This window comes from Abramis brama (genome assembly GCF_963993115.1).
Source record: "Abramis brama genome assembly, chromosome: 4".
Classification (NCBI taxonomy): Eukaryota; Metazoa; Chordata; class Actinopteri; order Cypriniformes; family Leuciscidae; genus Abramis; species Abramis brama.
Window position 1 is genome coordinate 12,547,653 of NC_139966.1, and position 16,657 is coordinate 12,564,309.

Genomic DNA, 16,657 nt, shown 5'->3' on the forward strand with positions numbered 1-16,657 from the left:
AGAAAAGCACAGTAATGTTAGCTGTTTTACTTGTGCGTGTGTCCTAAGCTCTCGTGTCTTCACCTCTGGTCTGTTTGCTGAGTGTTAAATCAACACGTGAAAGGGCCGCGGTGACCTGACATCTGCATTTAAACATAAGCTGGAGTCACTGCGGCCCTGAGTGAGCGTGTGATCGAGAGCACCATGAGGACCGGTCTGATCCTGCTGGGGCTTCTGGGCTTTGCTCAGAGTCTGGTGAGGTAAGAACAACACGCTTCATTGCTTTGACTCTATTTTCGGATTAAAACGGGCTTACCTGCTCATTACTACTACAATAAATGCCCATGAATGATCTATTTTGAGTGTTTCAGCCGTGATTTAACACTGATTTTTACAGTGAAATCATACTAACTATAAAGACAATCATGTTTTTACCACATAATTGCAGTAAAACCATTGTAACTACAAAATTAGCCATGGTTTTAACTATGGTTTAACTATAAATTCTTTATTAAAACCATATAGCTGCAAGATTAAGAAATGGTTTCAACTATTTTGTAGAAAAACTCTAATAAACACAAAACTAAATATGTTTTCTAGTATGTGAACTGGGAGAAATTAATCATGATTTCATAAAGAAAATATTTATTTTAACCAAATTTAAAAATGCTTTTGTTGTCACTTCTGAAATCAAAGAAATTGTGAAGATTAAAAAAAAAAAAACAGTAACAAATGTATTGCTCATGTTACGTAATACTTTGTTAACTAATGAACCTTATTGTAAAGTGTTACAAAAACATTTTGTTTCCCAAATGTAAAAAGGCTTTTATAGTCCCTTCTGAAAGCAAAGAAATTGAGAGTTTAACACAGATACTGTACAACTATTAGGCCACAGTCATTCTCAATAGGAGAGTGGTTTCTGAGAGATGTGGTGGTGACACGAGGTGTTGTCCCGTCCCAGGGTGCCGTTGAGTCGCGTGCCCCCGCTGCGGGGTCGCCTGCGCGCCGCCGGCCAGCTGGAGGAGTTCCTGCGCGAGCACCAGCCCGACGCCTTCTCCCGGCGCTACGCCCACTGCTTCCCCCCCGCTCAGCACTACCTGCGCACGGGCGGCAGAGCCACGGAGAGACTCTACAACTACATGGACGTGAGCCGAGATCTGTGTTCATCTGCTGTCACACGCGCCAAACCCCATTCCTTCAAACACCGGCCTCGACGGGGCAGGTTTAGACCGATGAAATCACGCGTTCAGAAGGGTCCCAGACAGCAACATAGTGTCGGCCCAGATGTACCAGATGTGGGCCGCCACTATGTTGCTGTCTGGGGTAACGGGGTTTGATGGTAATGGGGCTGACCGTTGTAGTTTAATAATGTCAGGAAAGATGCTTCTTAGAACGGGAATTTAGTGCTGATGTTTCTACAATTATCAGCTGTTTACTTTAAATCATGAGGGTTGACATCTTAATATGGTCTTCATCCCATCTTAACTGGTAAAAAACAGCAAAGATGTTAAATTATCTTTGAAACATTCGCGTCTTCAAAGGATCATGACATTATGACTTTTTATTATTTATGTAATATGCAATATATTTACAAGACAATGCATAACAATGGCAGCATTTAAGTCTTTTAAATAGTACACTATCAACTAAAATTGATATATTTATAGAGATATGGAATAAATGCAACAACAAAAAATCCCAAACTCAAAAGTTTGTGGTTGGTAAGATTTTTTTTAATGTTTTTTGAAAGAAGTCTCTGTTCAACTGGATATATTTGATTAAAAATATAGTAAAACAGTAATATTGTCAAATATTATTCCAATGTAAATCAGATGTTTTCTATGTGAATATATAGTAAAATGTAATTTATTCCTGTGATCAAAGCTGAATTTTCAGCATCATTACTCCAGTCTTCAGTGTCACATGATCCTTCAGAGATCACTCTAATATGATGATTTGATGCTCAAGAAACATTTATGATTATTATCAGTGTTGAAACTGATACTTTTTTTCAGGATTCTTTGATGAATAGAAAGTTCAAAAGAACAGCATTTATCTAAAACAGAAATCATTATAAATGTCTTTACTGTCACTTTTGATCCATTTAATGCATCTTTGTTGAATAAAAGTAGTGAATTCTTTTAAAAAGGCCAAAGATTGAGACTGAAACTGGCTTTGAATCATGTGTTGTGAAGGCGCAGTTCTTCGGTCAGATCAGTCTGGGTAAACCGGAGCAGAACTTCACGGTGGTGTTTGACACGGGATCCTCTGACCTCTGGGTCCCGTCGTCCTACTGCGTGAGCCAAGCGTGCGGTAACTAACACACACACACATTCACCCGGGCTTCATGTGTGAACTGCCGTGTGCTGATGAAGTGACCTGGCTGTTGTTTACACAGCGATGCACCACAAGTTCAAGGCCTTTGAATCGAGCACGTACGCACACGACGGACGAGTCTTCGGCATCCATTACGGCTCCGGTCACCTTCAGGGAGTGATGGCCAGAGAACAACTGAAGGTATCCGTTCACACTCAGCCCTAAAAGGCCATTTCTGAGGTGGATTTGCTTTCATGATGTGGATTAAATCTTATCCTCAGTGGCCTCACTTTGACAAGAACGTTATTGTATGAAAATATCTTGTTTGGGTTCAGGTGGGCTCTGTGTTGGTCCAGGATCAGGTGTTCGGCGAGGCTGTGTACGAGCCGGGCTTCTCTTTCGTCCTGGCTCATTTTGACGGGGTTCTGGGTCTGGGTTTCCCTCAGCTGGCAGAGGAGCTCGGCTCTCCTGTGTTCGACAACATGATAGCGCAAGGCCTGCTGGATGAGCCCGTCTTCTCCTTCTATCTCAAGTAAGAAATCACCACAACATCATGAAATCAGGAACTTGGACACTGACGCTATGGGAATGTCTGAAGCCTGTATGGATTAAGGGCCAGATTTACCAACAGCTCGCGCAAACGTAAACCCAGGATTTACTAAAGACATGCAGTGAAAAATTAGGCGTGGACCGTTATTTTTGCGACTGACCTTATTGCATATGCATGTCATTGCATATATGTCTGGGTGGAAAGTTTTGAAATGAAGCATGTAATAGTGATTACAATGCAATGTGAAACGTGAATCTAGGTAACCCAGGATTGTGTTTACTCAGGGTTTACAATGACCAATGTAGTGCTGAACTAGGTTTTATCCATGGATGCTGCAGGTTATGTGATTCAGCCTGTAAAATGTTGTCATATTCTCAGATGTTTTGTTACGGGATGCAGAGAATATTAAGAAGAGAGGATCAGTCTATTCTCAAAGATCATGTGATAGAGAGTTCCTCACGAGGACATGCGGAAAGAGTTTTCTTTCTGGTTCTCAAGAAAGATGGAGGGAATGGAGCAGTTCGGTCTCCGTGTTATTGTGTACCCGGTCGTCGAGGCTGGTCTGGTATTGTCGTATTCCAGTATCGTAATGGTCATGTGAGTCAGGGAGTGAATGTGGGCAGCCATGCCTTTGTTTCAAAGTCTCAATTTTGGTCCGTCTACAGTGAAACACAACCCCAGATTTCTCAAACTGAAACTGCAGCGTTTCCAAAACTCTCCGTTTTCAAGGGTTGAAAACTCTGGAGTAGAGTGGCGCCAGGCGTAACCGTAGCCGAAGTTATGCACGTTAAAACGAAAACGCTCTAGTGTAAACAGGGCCTTAGGTTCCCTGAAAGAGGGAATGAGACGCCGCTCACTGTTATTCATCAGGGGAGGGACTTATGTTGCAACTCTATTCAACAGAAAACAGTCCTGTCGAAAGATTAAGCCAGATTAGAAGCTTGTGACATATAAATGCGCACATCAACCGATCACTTTATTTAGCGTTCATATTAGGCTTGGCACGATAGTCGGTGTTAAACGGTGTTCAGTCGCAACACCGGTTTCATCACTTGCCCACCGCAGCACCGCAAATTTTTTTTTGAAAGCAATTACGCAGTATCCGTATGTTCTGTCACCAGTTGACTAGCGTTGTATGATCACGCTCAACCATTCAAGCGCGACAAAACAAGAGACCGCGCTGTAAGTCCTGCCTATTACACACACACACACACACAGAAAAGACGCGCGTCAGTATTGAGTTCTCTTTTCGGCCTACACACACACAAATTATGCCAAAATGTCTGTTTTGTCGAGTGTCCTCATAAGAGCAAATGATTTAAATAATATCATAAATTAATGTAGAGATTTGTGAGAAAATGGGACACGTGTCAGATGGAGTGTCATTAATGTTAATCAAAGAACAAAGGTAAGAGAGTAAATTAGGCCTACTCACTCAGACCCGGCGCCAGGAGGATTAGTATACCGGTAGCCTAATAATCATGAATGCACTCTCTTGTGTGCATGAATGAATCTTTTACCCAATACATGGCTGGTTTTCGTGCACGTCAGCAATTCATTAACAGATTTTTTTTTAATTCATCTCTATTTTGCCCAGTCTTTATAGAAGCATATTGCGCTCTTCACATGCAATGCATGTCATGGTTATTATCCAGGGAATTTGTTGATGAAACATTTAATAAAATTAAGATACAATTTATACAAAGCGAAATTCACTTTTAAAAAAAAGGTTTTCTACAAAACAAAACTTAATGAAGTGGTAAATGTCATGTCTGACGATTATAGGCTACTGTCTCGCGATATATTGGGCATCTTATGATCCTATCTCATGCTGTTCACTATCCCCAGAATATCAGCACATTCAGTAGTGAACTTTCAAAGAAAGAAAGCTCGAATAAATAAGTCATTCACATTAGGCTAATTAGCACTGCGCTGTCATGCAGGGTGGCGACTATGAGCCTGTTCTGAAGACTCCCATTAATTTTGACTGCATGGGAAGAGATCTTTTTCAGGCAGACAGTGCTAATTTTATACCAGCAGGCCTAACAATCATTTGATTGGTTCAACCGCCACCCGCCCGAATTTAATTCAAATATTATTTTTCGTCACGTCACCCGCCCGAGTCCGCGGCTGTTCCCGCCAACCGCGCATCTCTAGTTGGCAGTGATAGTCTACTGGCCTTCATTGATAAAAAGATGCCATTAAACTTAAAGGTCCCATATTATGCCCCTTTTCACAAGATGTAAAATAAGTCTCTGATGTCCCCAGAGTGTGTATGTGAAGTTTCAGCTCAAAATACCCAACAGATCATTTTTTACAGCATGTTTAAATTGTCATTTTTTGGGGCTCAGAAAAACGCGCTGTTTTAGTGTGTGCCCTTTAAATGCAAATGAGCTGCTGCTGGACGACCCAGGGGGCGGAGCTTCATGAGCTCACGCTCAGTCTCTCAGGACAATTTCATCTCACGGAATGATGATAATATCAGAAACTCTCAGTAACGGCGGTCATTTCGAGTCGGACAATAATGCCTACAGAGTCAGAGTGCTGTATAGAGATGGAACAGGTATAGTTTAGTAGTTTAATTACGGTTATTATAACGTATTTGTCATCTGCTTGTATGAGTCCATTATTTATTAATAGCCTACAAGTCTGCATACTGATGAGTTTAATAAAGTTTATTGTACATCACACAAAAGATGAAGCGTCAGTTCTACTTCAGAAAATCACCATAAGAGCTGAGTAAACACAGTAAGTTATAAGAAGTGCGCAAGTACATAAACGAATTTCGGTAGAGTTGAGGGAGCATTCCTGTGGGCGGAGGGTAGTCAAAAAACTGTTCTAGTGACGTCATTAAAGAAGGAAGTAGAGGGATGTAGTCCAAACGGGCCGTTCACTGTAGGCGACTTCTGTTAAATAAAATATCTCGCTTGGCATTGAACTTTGAGCTTTATAATTTTACAGATATTATTTATGCTCTAACAGCAACATTACACACTAACTAAAGTTTGAAACATGGGATCACGAAGAACGGGACCTTTAAAATATACTGTCTTCATGTTGTTTCTACATTAATTTGGAGATGAACTATTAAGTTATTACATTATAAAATATATAAAACTTAAAATATATTAAAAATATGTTAAAATATATTAAAACTTTAATGTTTTTAATCACGATTAATCGTAATTAATCACAGGAAATAATGTGTGATTAATTAGTTATTTTTTTAATAGATTGACAGCACTTATTAAAATTATTTATTATCGCATTAAGTTAAGTTAGAGAACAGACACTTACAGTTAAAAGAACAATTCAGCGTGAGCCGAATGACAGTTGCAGGAGTCAGATTTCATGCGTTTGCACGATGTACTAAATATAAGAGGGACGGTGCAAGGTGGAATGAATGCACTGAAGCTACATCTGTAAGGAAATGGTGTCTTTCAACACGGTTCTTTTAAAGAACTTGTTACCACACTCGACAGCCAGTATGAATTGGCAGGGCGAAAATATTTTTCCGAAACCGCTGTCCCACGCGCCTACAACCGTGTCCGGAGTGAACTGCAACTGGCTATATCATCAGTCGAGCATTTTTCACTCACGACAGATATGTGGTCCAGCGCAAACATGACGCCTTACATTTCACTGACATTCCATTTTATTGACACAGAATGGGCACTGGTGTCAAAATGTCTGCAGACAAGTTTTCTGCCCCAGGACCACACTGCCGTAAACTTGGCAGATGCTTTGCAGGAGGCTCTGGATGACTGAGGATTAGAGGAAGACAAAGTGTCTTGTCTCACGACTGACAGTGGTACCAACATAAAGGCAGCCGTTCGCAAGTTAGGCTGGCCCTGGTTAAGCTGCTTTGGGCACAACCTGAACCTAGCTGTGTCCAACACCATTGAAAAGACGGAGAAAGCCCACACAGACCGTGCCCTAGCGGTTTGCCGTACAATAAACGGCATGTTCTCTCACAGCTGGAGAAGGAGAAGGGAGCAGCAAAAAGCTCAAGCTGATCTTGGTCTCCCAGAGCATTCGCTGGTGACGGTAAGTTTATTATTAAGTCTTATTATTATTATTATTAAGTACGACTATAGTTTGGAGACAAAAGCATCAATTGTTAATAAAACAAAATAGAATTAAAAAGATGATATTAAATAAAGTAAATATAAAACTCAAATTATAAAACAATAAAAGCTAGTTTAGCCTACTTAAAAGATAAGCAGCTCTCCTCAGAGCCATCAGAAGGCTGTTCCAGCGTAATAGCCTAACGGAGTCACCTAATGGTTTTTTTTTCCTGCTTCAATAGAAAGTTAGATATTTTTTTCGTTCTTGAGACACACTTTAAATGATTTAAGATAATTTATAATAAATACTAAACAAATGTAATGTTTTAGCCTATGCCTTTTTTTTTCTTAGATGTAGGCTATTCGTATTTTTTATAATAGCTACTACATCCTATGCATTTTTAAAAATTATTATTGATAATAATAATTTTTTTTTCTCCCGTTAGGACTGTGCAACTTGGTGGGGCTCGAAGCAAAAAATGGTTGAGAGGATGCTAGAGCAGAGGACGGCCATCAATCGAGTTCTTGCTGATGACCGTAAAAGCCAATCTCAACATCACATGGCAAGACGAGGATGTGTTGCACTCTGTGAACAAAGCGCTGAAGCCAGTTAGCGAGTTCACTGACATTATGTCCGGAGAGAGTTATGTAACCACGTCATCTCTACTCCCTGTGCTGCATCTCATTAAAGAGGACACATTGGCCCCATTGGATGAGGATGGACAACTAACAGCAAAGATCTGAAAGCCGGCATCATATTTATTTTAAATGAGAAATATGAAGCTCTGCCAGAAGCAAGCCGGCAGTTAATGCGCAAGGCAACATTCCTGGACCCGCGCTACCGGGCTGACAACGACCCGAATGTTGAGGAGACCAAGAGGATGATAGAGGAAGAAGCGGTCATCCTCGGTAGGAGAGCGCAGCCCATGAGAGAAGAGGCAGAAAATGAGGAGGAGGAAGCCGCCACCGAGCCGCAGCCCAAAAGAAAAAAAACTTTAGCAATTTTATTAAAAAAGAAAAGCTGGCACTGCACCGTCTGTTCCAGAAAAGGTGGTGATGGAAATCTCCACCTATGCTCAGGAGTCTCCCATTAGCCCAGAGCAGGATCCTCTCGTCTGGTGGAAAGATAACTAAAATAGGCTCCCTCTGTTGGCAAAGGTAGCCAAAAAATATCTTTGTGTGTGCGCAACAAGCTGCGCCTCCGAGAGGATGTTCAGCATAATGGGAAACATAGTCACCCCCACAAGATCCCTTCTGAAACCAGATATGGTGAACATGTTAGGTTTCCTAGCGAATAACATGTAGGCTAGGCAATCATTGTCACAAACAGCGATATAAAATGGAAAATGGAATTTATAATTTCCATTTTTTTCTTTTAATTTTGAAAAGCCTTTTATTGACTTTAGCTGTTTTTATTTGGTTCCACAGTGTTTAGGCCTAGCGTTACTGATTTTTTTTTTATTTAAACTTTTTGTAATTCATTTCATTTATTTTGCAAGCATGATACCATGCCTCCAAGCTTTATTATTATTATTATCATATTGGTTAATTAACGTTCTGTTTCTTTTTTGTGTTGTTTGCATTGTACTGCATTGTACTGTTTTGTTTTGTCTGTTTGCGTGTTTCATGAATAATAACGAACCCACCATTCAAACACTGTGGTTGAATCTGAAATCGCGCCCTATACCCTCAAATAGGGCATTATTGTTCTTTTTTTCACCGAGCAGGTAATATTTAATATGAAACAAAGTCTCAACTTTCAAATTTGGTCAGTCAAACAAAAATAAAGTAGGCCTACCGTTTTCTGGCTCTTTAATGTATCGTGACAGATTGCCTCAGTTAAAGCCAAGTTCAAATCCACCGAAGTTAATCAATAACTCTTCTGACTGCTTTGTCGCACAAAAATGGTGGAATTTGATTGGTCAGATCGCATGTCAGTGCGATCTGCAACTCAATATTGCAACTCAATATGAATGATGAATTGACGCCATGTAAAAAAAAAAAATTACATCACTCTAACACCCCCCACCACCACGATGAAACTGGTAATACCGGTGTTGTCACAAGTCGATTAACCGGTGGGAGAATATTATCACCGTCACATCTCTAGTTCATATAAACACTACGTTTGGATTCATCAATCAGAATGATTTCACCCTACAGGGTTCCCATAATGTCTTCTGACGTCTCACATGATCATCAGGTTTTCCACATGTCACCCCCAGAGACATTCTCACATTCATGTTCATTTATCCATTTGATAAGTAGGTTACACTTTATTTCAATAGTCCACTTTAGACATTCTACTATTGTATAGATACTATACTAATATAAACTATTAGTAGCTTTGGAGCTACATGTCGACTCACTATCATTAGAGTATTAGTAGACTGTTATGGTTTGGAGAATAAGTTGATTGTATTTGGCAAGTTATAGTCAGTAGAAGGTCTGTTGGGGGACCAACAAAATAAAGTGTTTGCAAATATTAAGCAGACAGTCTACTTATACTCTAATGACAGTTAGTTGACATGTAGCTCCAAAGTTACTTATAGTTAGCAGAATGTCTAAAGTGGACCATCGAAATAAAGTGTAACCGATAAGTACTATAATGTGCAAAAATGATAGTACTTATAAGAGCGTATGTCCTGATCACGACTACAGGAACGGCGACTCAAGCTTGGGAGGGGAGCTGATGTTCGGAGGAGTGGATGAAACACGGTTCGTTTCTCCCATCATCTGGGCTCCGGTCACTCAGAAGGGTTACTGGCAGATCAGATTAGATGGGTGAGTGTGACATGAGTGTCTTTAATGGAGGTGAACTCAAAGACAGCAGAAATCAGTGTGTTTGTTGTGTCCAGTGTGAAGGTTCAGGGAGCTCTGAGTTTCTGCTATAGTAGTAATCATGGCTGTCAAGCTGTAGTGGACACAGGAACGTCTCTGATCGGCGGCCCAGCGAAAGACATCATGCTCCTCCAGCAGTTCCTCGGAGGAACGCCTACCGTGGCCGGAGAGGCGAGTATGGAGCGGTTATCCTCAGTAAAAGATAATCCAGTGAGCATGTGACTTCACTGATGTTGATGGACGTCTTCAGTAAATGAAGGCTTGTTTGTTTGTTTGTTTGTGGGTTTAGTATCTCTTAGACTGTGCCAGGATCAGGAGTCTTCCTGTAGTGTCCTTCATGATCAACGGTGTGGAGTTTTCCCTCACTGGAGAGCAGTATGTCAGGAGGGTGAGTACAACAAAACACAAACTCAAGGTTTACTTTGGACTTTGACTAATGGACTAATCATTCTTCTTTTTCCCTTGAGTCTATGGCAGCCCAAAGAACAGTGAATAAGAAAGTTATGAAATTTGCCACACAGTTTGAAGATTTACTACAGCAGATTTGGAGTCTCAATCTCAAATTTATAGTACCACCCAAAGCTCAAACTTGAGGCCTAAAAACAAAAATTGTTTCCCATGCAAAGTCCATTGCACCCTATGACATAATTTGGTCCCATTTTATCTTGGGTGTCTTTAACTGTTATGTACTAACATTTAAGTCAATAATTTGAGACAATACACTTCACATGAACACAATTTTACATTGTACTTATATTTTAAATTGTATTTAATTTGAGTTGTTATTTTTAACCTTTAACAATACCAGCTGACAGGGCTCTCTGAATCCTATGTTTATAGCATTAGGTGAGATTTTTTTTCTTGAGAAAAATTAACATGCATCTACTGTACCTAATATTTATCCAAATGAATAGTCACCTTCATTTATATAAGTTTTTTGATGTAAGAAAACTAATATAAAGCGTGACCCATAATTTGGTGTTATTGTGAAAATCTACTTATTAAAGTCCTCCTAGACCATCTGTCAGATTTATTTATTTTTTTACAAAACTTTTATCAGATCATCTTAAAAAATTTGCTGACGAAAAGTTGTCATTCAAGTTGTACAAACTGATCTTGGATAATGCGCAAATTATTTGACGACCAGTACGCCAAAATGGATATGAGGCTGTATCTTCACGACGCCTTGGCGTATTGATGCCAAACTTAGTGTGTGTAATTACAACCATAAGCTGAGGGTACCTGAGCAGTTTCATCACAGTGCCACCTACGGGTCTTCTGAAACTGAAACTTCTGAAACATTTCTCCTAAAATCACTGCTCTCTTTAGATTCTGTGTGACAGATCAATTACCCAGTTTTCCTTTAGCGTCGGCTGTTTGCCTTAAAATGCTGTATTTTTCAAAGTATTGGTGTGTCATTGAAAAAAGAGCTTTTTGTAATCACTTTTTGTAAACACCTTTTCGTCAGATTTTCACCAGATTTAGCTCAGATCATCATTAGACCATGCTGGTTATGAAATTCTTGATAACGCAGTTGTTCACTTCATAACACTTATAAGATGTTTGGATTTATTACAGATCACTGGCAGATTTAGTCACACACAAGCGTCTCAAGAAGAAACACGGACTGGCTATTGTATCACACTATTGTATTGAGCATCTCAATGAAGATCGTGTTATCAGATCATTGGTGGCAGTGTAGAGAGAGAGAGTGTGAGAGGTTGCCAGATTGCACAGATTAAGTAAAACACCTGGCAGAAGTCGTATCCTCTTAAGAGAAAAGCTCTGTTTGGGGGATTTAAACTATTGACATCTGGCAACCTCAAACATGTACGCTTGTGGAGGCTTGTTACCAATGCAAGATAACGAAAATAAACATTTCAGGATAAATAACCAGCGGGCCAATATTGCGACGGTTCTTTTTAATGAATCAAGAGCAGCAGATTTAGTTATGATGATTAAAATAAAATTAATCGTGCAGGATAAATAACCAGCGGGCCAATATTGCGACGGTTCTTTTTAATGAATCAAGAGCAGCAGATTTAGTTATGATGATTAAAATAAAATTAATCGTGCAGCGGGATACTGAAATGATTTGGTCTGAAATGATAAAACTAGTCTTTTTGTGTTTCTTGGGACACACGGTCTTATAAAATGTTCACGGGTTGACCTCTGTTCTGCTTGACATCATAATCTCTTGAGATGAATTGGTGCCGTCTTACATTCACGTTCAAACTCTACCTCAGCTTCAGTGTTGGGGAAGTTACTCTTAAAAAGTAATGAATTATCAGCTACTAATTACAACTTCAACGGTGTATTTAGTGTACTGTTCTAATTATTCTCTTTTAAAAGCATTACTAATTACTTTCTAAATCCCATATCAACCTCGACCAGTTGAACAATACAAAGATGGAAATGGTTCTTTTAAATAAATAATGTACAATTGCATAAATTATTCTTGAACTGACCAAGTACTTGTAGGGTTTTAATGTAACTTCCTTCCTTTATTTCAACATTGGATGTTTTTTTAGATGTTTTATGTAGAATTGTTCTATAGTGTCTATAGCACTGATTCTCAGTGCAGGCTCCTGTGTTTAGTCTGTGTTTCCCGAAAACATCGTTCTAACGTACATCCCTCTTGTGGTACCCACTGAATTAAATTTTAATTTTACTGGTGGATGATGAAATGATGAAAAGTTCAACGAACTGCTATTGTGGCTTCAATCTGGCAAGAGAATTGTGGATCAGGGGTGTGTTTCCCAAAAATTAGCCAACTATGGTTGCAAGGTCTGTCGTTATCAGCAGTTCAACGAGTCAGTGTTTCCCGAAACTATCGTTGCAAAGAACATTCACAAACAACATCACAAAGTTGTGTGTTTGATCGACAACTCTCGACCTGTGGTTAGAAATATAGTTTCTAGTTTGCATGACATGTGAACTTAAATCCTTATCCTGAGCAAAATAAGCAAGCTGACATTCAGTACAACCTGTGTCTTTTATTTATAATACATACAAATGTCATTTACGTCTTTTAGTTTGTCAAGAGATTTAAAGCATCGTTATCGAAGAGTACGCATGTGCGAACGTGCTCTACTATGTAAGGACGAGCCTATGATTGAATCTGAAAATAAAGCATAATAACTGAGAAAAATAAGAAATAGTCCTCAGATGTCATGTCTGTAATTTGTTCCGGAATTCGAATGCGCATGCGTCGCGTCTGAACGCGTTGTTGTCTTTGGAGCTCTATCGATTTGATTTATAATTCTTGATTTTTCCCTTTAAACTCACTTACAACGAACATTTTCTACTTTTCCTCACTGAGAAGCACTACTGCTCAAACCTCATAGTTACAATGCGGACTGTTGAGCAGACGCGTCTCAAGCCTATTAGTGATCCAACGCTGCATACTCTTATAGGTTACATCCGTGGATCACGACTGAACGCGTCTTCTCCACACTCAACAAACATGGCGAATATATCAGATGTAAGTAGTCTACCTTTTGGTGCAGGTGAAGATACATTTGAGCTGCACGTGTTGCAGTCTGAGCTGGAAGCTGTTGAGAAACAGATCCACGACCTTTTATTGAGACAGGCCGAGCTGATAGACCGGCGTTTGGTTCTTGAGGCATCACGCGCCGATGCACACAAATCAGTGATTAGCGTTACTAACCCGCTGACTCCGACCTCGTCTACTCCGTGCGTTACTCAGCATCGGTCCCGAGCGCCGAGGTCGCGATCAGCCATGGTCTCGTTCACTCCGGCTCCAACACGCCACCACGAAGCCTGGATGGTTCCGCAGCGGAAGACGCGAGTCAGGTCTAGACCAAGACTCTCTCCGACCCTCCCGGTTTTCGAGTTATCCACACAAAACCGCTTCTCCCCTCTTCGCGAAACCGAACGCGATGCTGTAATCATCGGCGATTCCATCGTTCGGCACGTACACGCTACGTTAGCTAAAAGTAAGGTGCATAGTCACTGCTTTCCTGGTGCTCGTGTTTCTGAAATTGCTGCTCGTGTTCCCGAGATTCTGAACGATGACGAGCGCGTCGGAACTGTGGTCTTGCACGCGGGAGTGAACGACATCAGGCTGCGCCAGACAGAGGTTCTAATGAAAGACTTCAGGAATCTGATCGAGACGGTACGCAGCACATCACCTGAAACAACGATCATAGTGTCAGGACCACTTCCCACGTACCGACTAGGACATGAAAAGTTTAGTAGACTATTCGCGCTAAATGAATGGTTAATGTCATGGTGCAATGAGCAGAAACTGCTCTTTGTAAATAATTGGAATCTGTTTTGGGAGCGTCCTAGGCTTTTCCGTGCCGATGGCTTACACCCAAGCAGATTCGGATCGGATCTTCTGTCAGATAACATCTCCAAAATGTTAAATACCGTTAAATGACTAGTAACCAAAAGTCCAAATCATAGTCTCTCCTGCACCAATTTAAATGATATAAATACTAGTGTAGAACATTGCATAGAAACTGTGTCTATTCCTCGTTTAGTGAGATCAAATAATAATTCTACTGCAGGATCTAGGAAAAATCCAATTGTTATTAAAACAGAAAATGTTGCTATTAGTAAACAAAAACAATTTTTAAAGCTAGGTCTTCTAAACATTAGATCACTCACACCTAAGGCAGTTATTGTAAATGAAATAGTCACAGATAATAGCTTCGATGTACTTTGCCTTACTGAAACTTGGCTTAAACCAAATGATTATTTCGGTCTAAATGAGTCTACTCCATCTGGATACTCCTATAAGCACGAACCCCGTCTGATTGGTCGTGGCGGCGGTGTTGCAACAATCTATAGAGATATTCTCAATGTTACTCAGAAAACGGGTTATAAGTTTATTTCGTTTGAAGTACTTGTACTAAATGTTACGCTCTTAGATGTTAGAAAAAAATCCATATTATCTCTAGCCTTGGCTACCGTATATAGACTGCCTGGGCCTTACGCTGATTTCCTAAAAGAGTTTGCAGATTTTCTCTCAGATCTATTGGTCAATGTAGATAAATCATTAATTGTTGGAGATTTTAACATACACGTAGATAATTCAAATGATGCGTTAGGGGCTGCGTTTATAGATTTATTAAATTCCTTTGTGGTCAAGCAAAACGTCACCGGACCAACTCATCGTCTTAATCATACACTCGATTTAATTATATCATATGGAACCGATCCAACCGATATAGATATCATTCCACAAAGTGATGATGTCACTGACCATTACTTGGTAACTTGCATATTACATACTGCTGTAATATGTCATGCGGCGCCACGTTATCGACCAGGCAGAACAATCCTTCCATCCACCATAGATAATTTCTCAAATTGCTTATCTAATCTGTCTCAGCTGCTGCCTGAACCCAAACAAACAGATGAACTAGAAGAACTAACTAGCACTATGAGCACCATTCTCTCTAGAACATTGGATGTTGTTGCACCCATTAAATTAAAAAAGGTCAGAGAGAAAATTAAAGCACCATGGTACAATAATACTACGCATGTTCTAAAGAGAGAAACCCGTAATTTAGAGCGTAAATGGAAACAAACTAATTTAGAGGTCTTTAGAATCGCGTGGAAAGACAGTATGTCACGTTATAAAAAGGCCCTAAAAGCGGCCAGGGCTGAGCACCTCCGCAAACTAATAGAAAATAACCAAAACAATCCTAGGTTTTTATTTAACACCGTGGCTAGACTAACAAATAAACAGACATCACCCGAACAAAATATCCCGTTACAGTTTAGTAGTAATGATTTCATTAACTTCTTCACTGAGAAAATAGAAAACATCAGAACCACAATTGTAAACGTTCAATCCTCAATCGCGCCTTATAATTCAGCCTCAATTATCACCCCGTAATAACAATTACAGTGCTTTACAACTATAGAACAAAAAGAGTTAAATAAACTTATCACTTCATCTAAAACAACAACATGTTTATTAGATCCTATACGAACTAAACTACTGAAGAAAAGTGTTACCTGTAGTGGAAGAGCCTCTCCTCAATATTATTAACTCGTCTTTATCTTTAGGTCATGTTCCAAGAACATTTAAACTGGCAGTTATAAAACCTCTCATTAAGAAACCACAATTAGATCATAATAATCTAGCAAATTATAGAACCATTTCAAATCTACCGTTTATGTCTAAAATACTAGAAAAAGTTGTCCACTCAACTGGGCTCTTTCTTGCAAGAAAATTATATCTATGAAAAGTTTCAGTCAGGATTCAGGCCGCATCATAGCACTGAAACTGCGCTCGTTAAAATCACAAATTATTTACTTTTAGCTTCTGACCAAGGCTGCATCTCAATACTAGTTTTACTTGATCTAAGTGCTGCGTTCGATACTATAGATCACACAATACTCTTAGATCGACTACAAAATTATACTGGTGTTCAAGGACAAGCATTAAGCTGGTTTAGATCATACTTATCTGACCGCTACCATTTTGTCTATTTAAATGGAGAAAAATCGACCATAACTCCAGTAAACTATGGAGTGCCGCAGGGATCTGTGTTAGGTCCTCTATTATTCTCAATATATATGATGCCACTTGGAAATATTATAAGGAAACATGGAATTAGTTTCCATTGTTATGCTGATGACACTCAAATATATATTTCTTCACGGCCGGATGAAAACGCTAAATTATCCAAATTGACAGAGCGTGTTAAAGATATAAAAGATTGGATGACGCGTAATTTTCTTTTATTAAATCCAGACAAGACAGAGGTAATACTTATCGGTTCAAAAAACCGCCCACAGAACCTCTCACAATACAACTTTGACATCGTAGGATGTCCTGTTACTTTATCCTCTACAGTAAAAGACCTGGGTGTTATACTCGATTGTAACCTGTCTTTTGAAAATCATATTTCGTATGTTACAA

General features: G+C 39.6%; 1 protein-coding gene across 2 annotated transcripts in view; it reads left to right on the forward strand.

Moving 5' to 3' along the window:
* The first annotated feature begins 125 nt into the window (after positions 1 to 125).
* Positions 126 to 16,657, forward strand: part of nots (nothepsin) — an 18,315-nt gene continuing 1,783 nt past the window's right edge. The window contains exons 1-8 of one of the 2 annotated variants that reach the window (XM_084113067.1): positions 126 to 239; positions 941 to 1,124; positions 2,175 to 2,292; positions 2,378 to 2,496; positions 2,631 to 2,827; positions 9,574 to 9,696; positions 9,771 to 9,924; positions 10,043 to 10,141. In XM_084113067.1, the coding sequence (XP_083969193.1) occupies positions 184 to 239; positions 941 to 1,124; positions 2,175 to 2,292; positions 2,378 to 2,496; positions 2,631 to 2,827; positions 9,574 to 9,696; positions 9,771 to 9,924; positions 10,043 to 10,141 (1,050 nt within the window). In that variant the 5' untranslated portion in view covers positions 126 to 183. The remainder of the gene's footprint in view (positions 240 to 940; positions 1,125 to 2,174; positions 2,293 to 2,377; positions 2,497 to 2,630; positions 2,828 to 9,573; positions 9,697 to 9,770; positions 9,925 to 10,042; positions 10,142 to 16,657) is intronic. The other variant, XM_084113068.1, reaches the window with a different exon arrangement.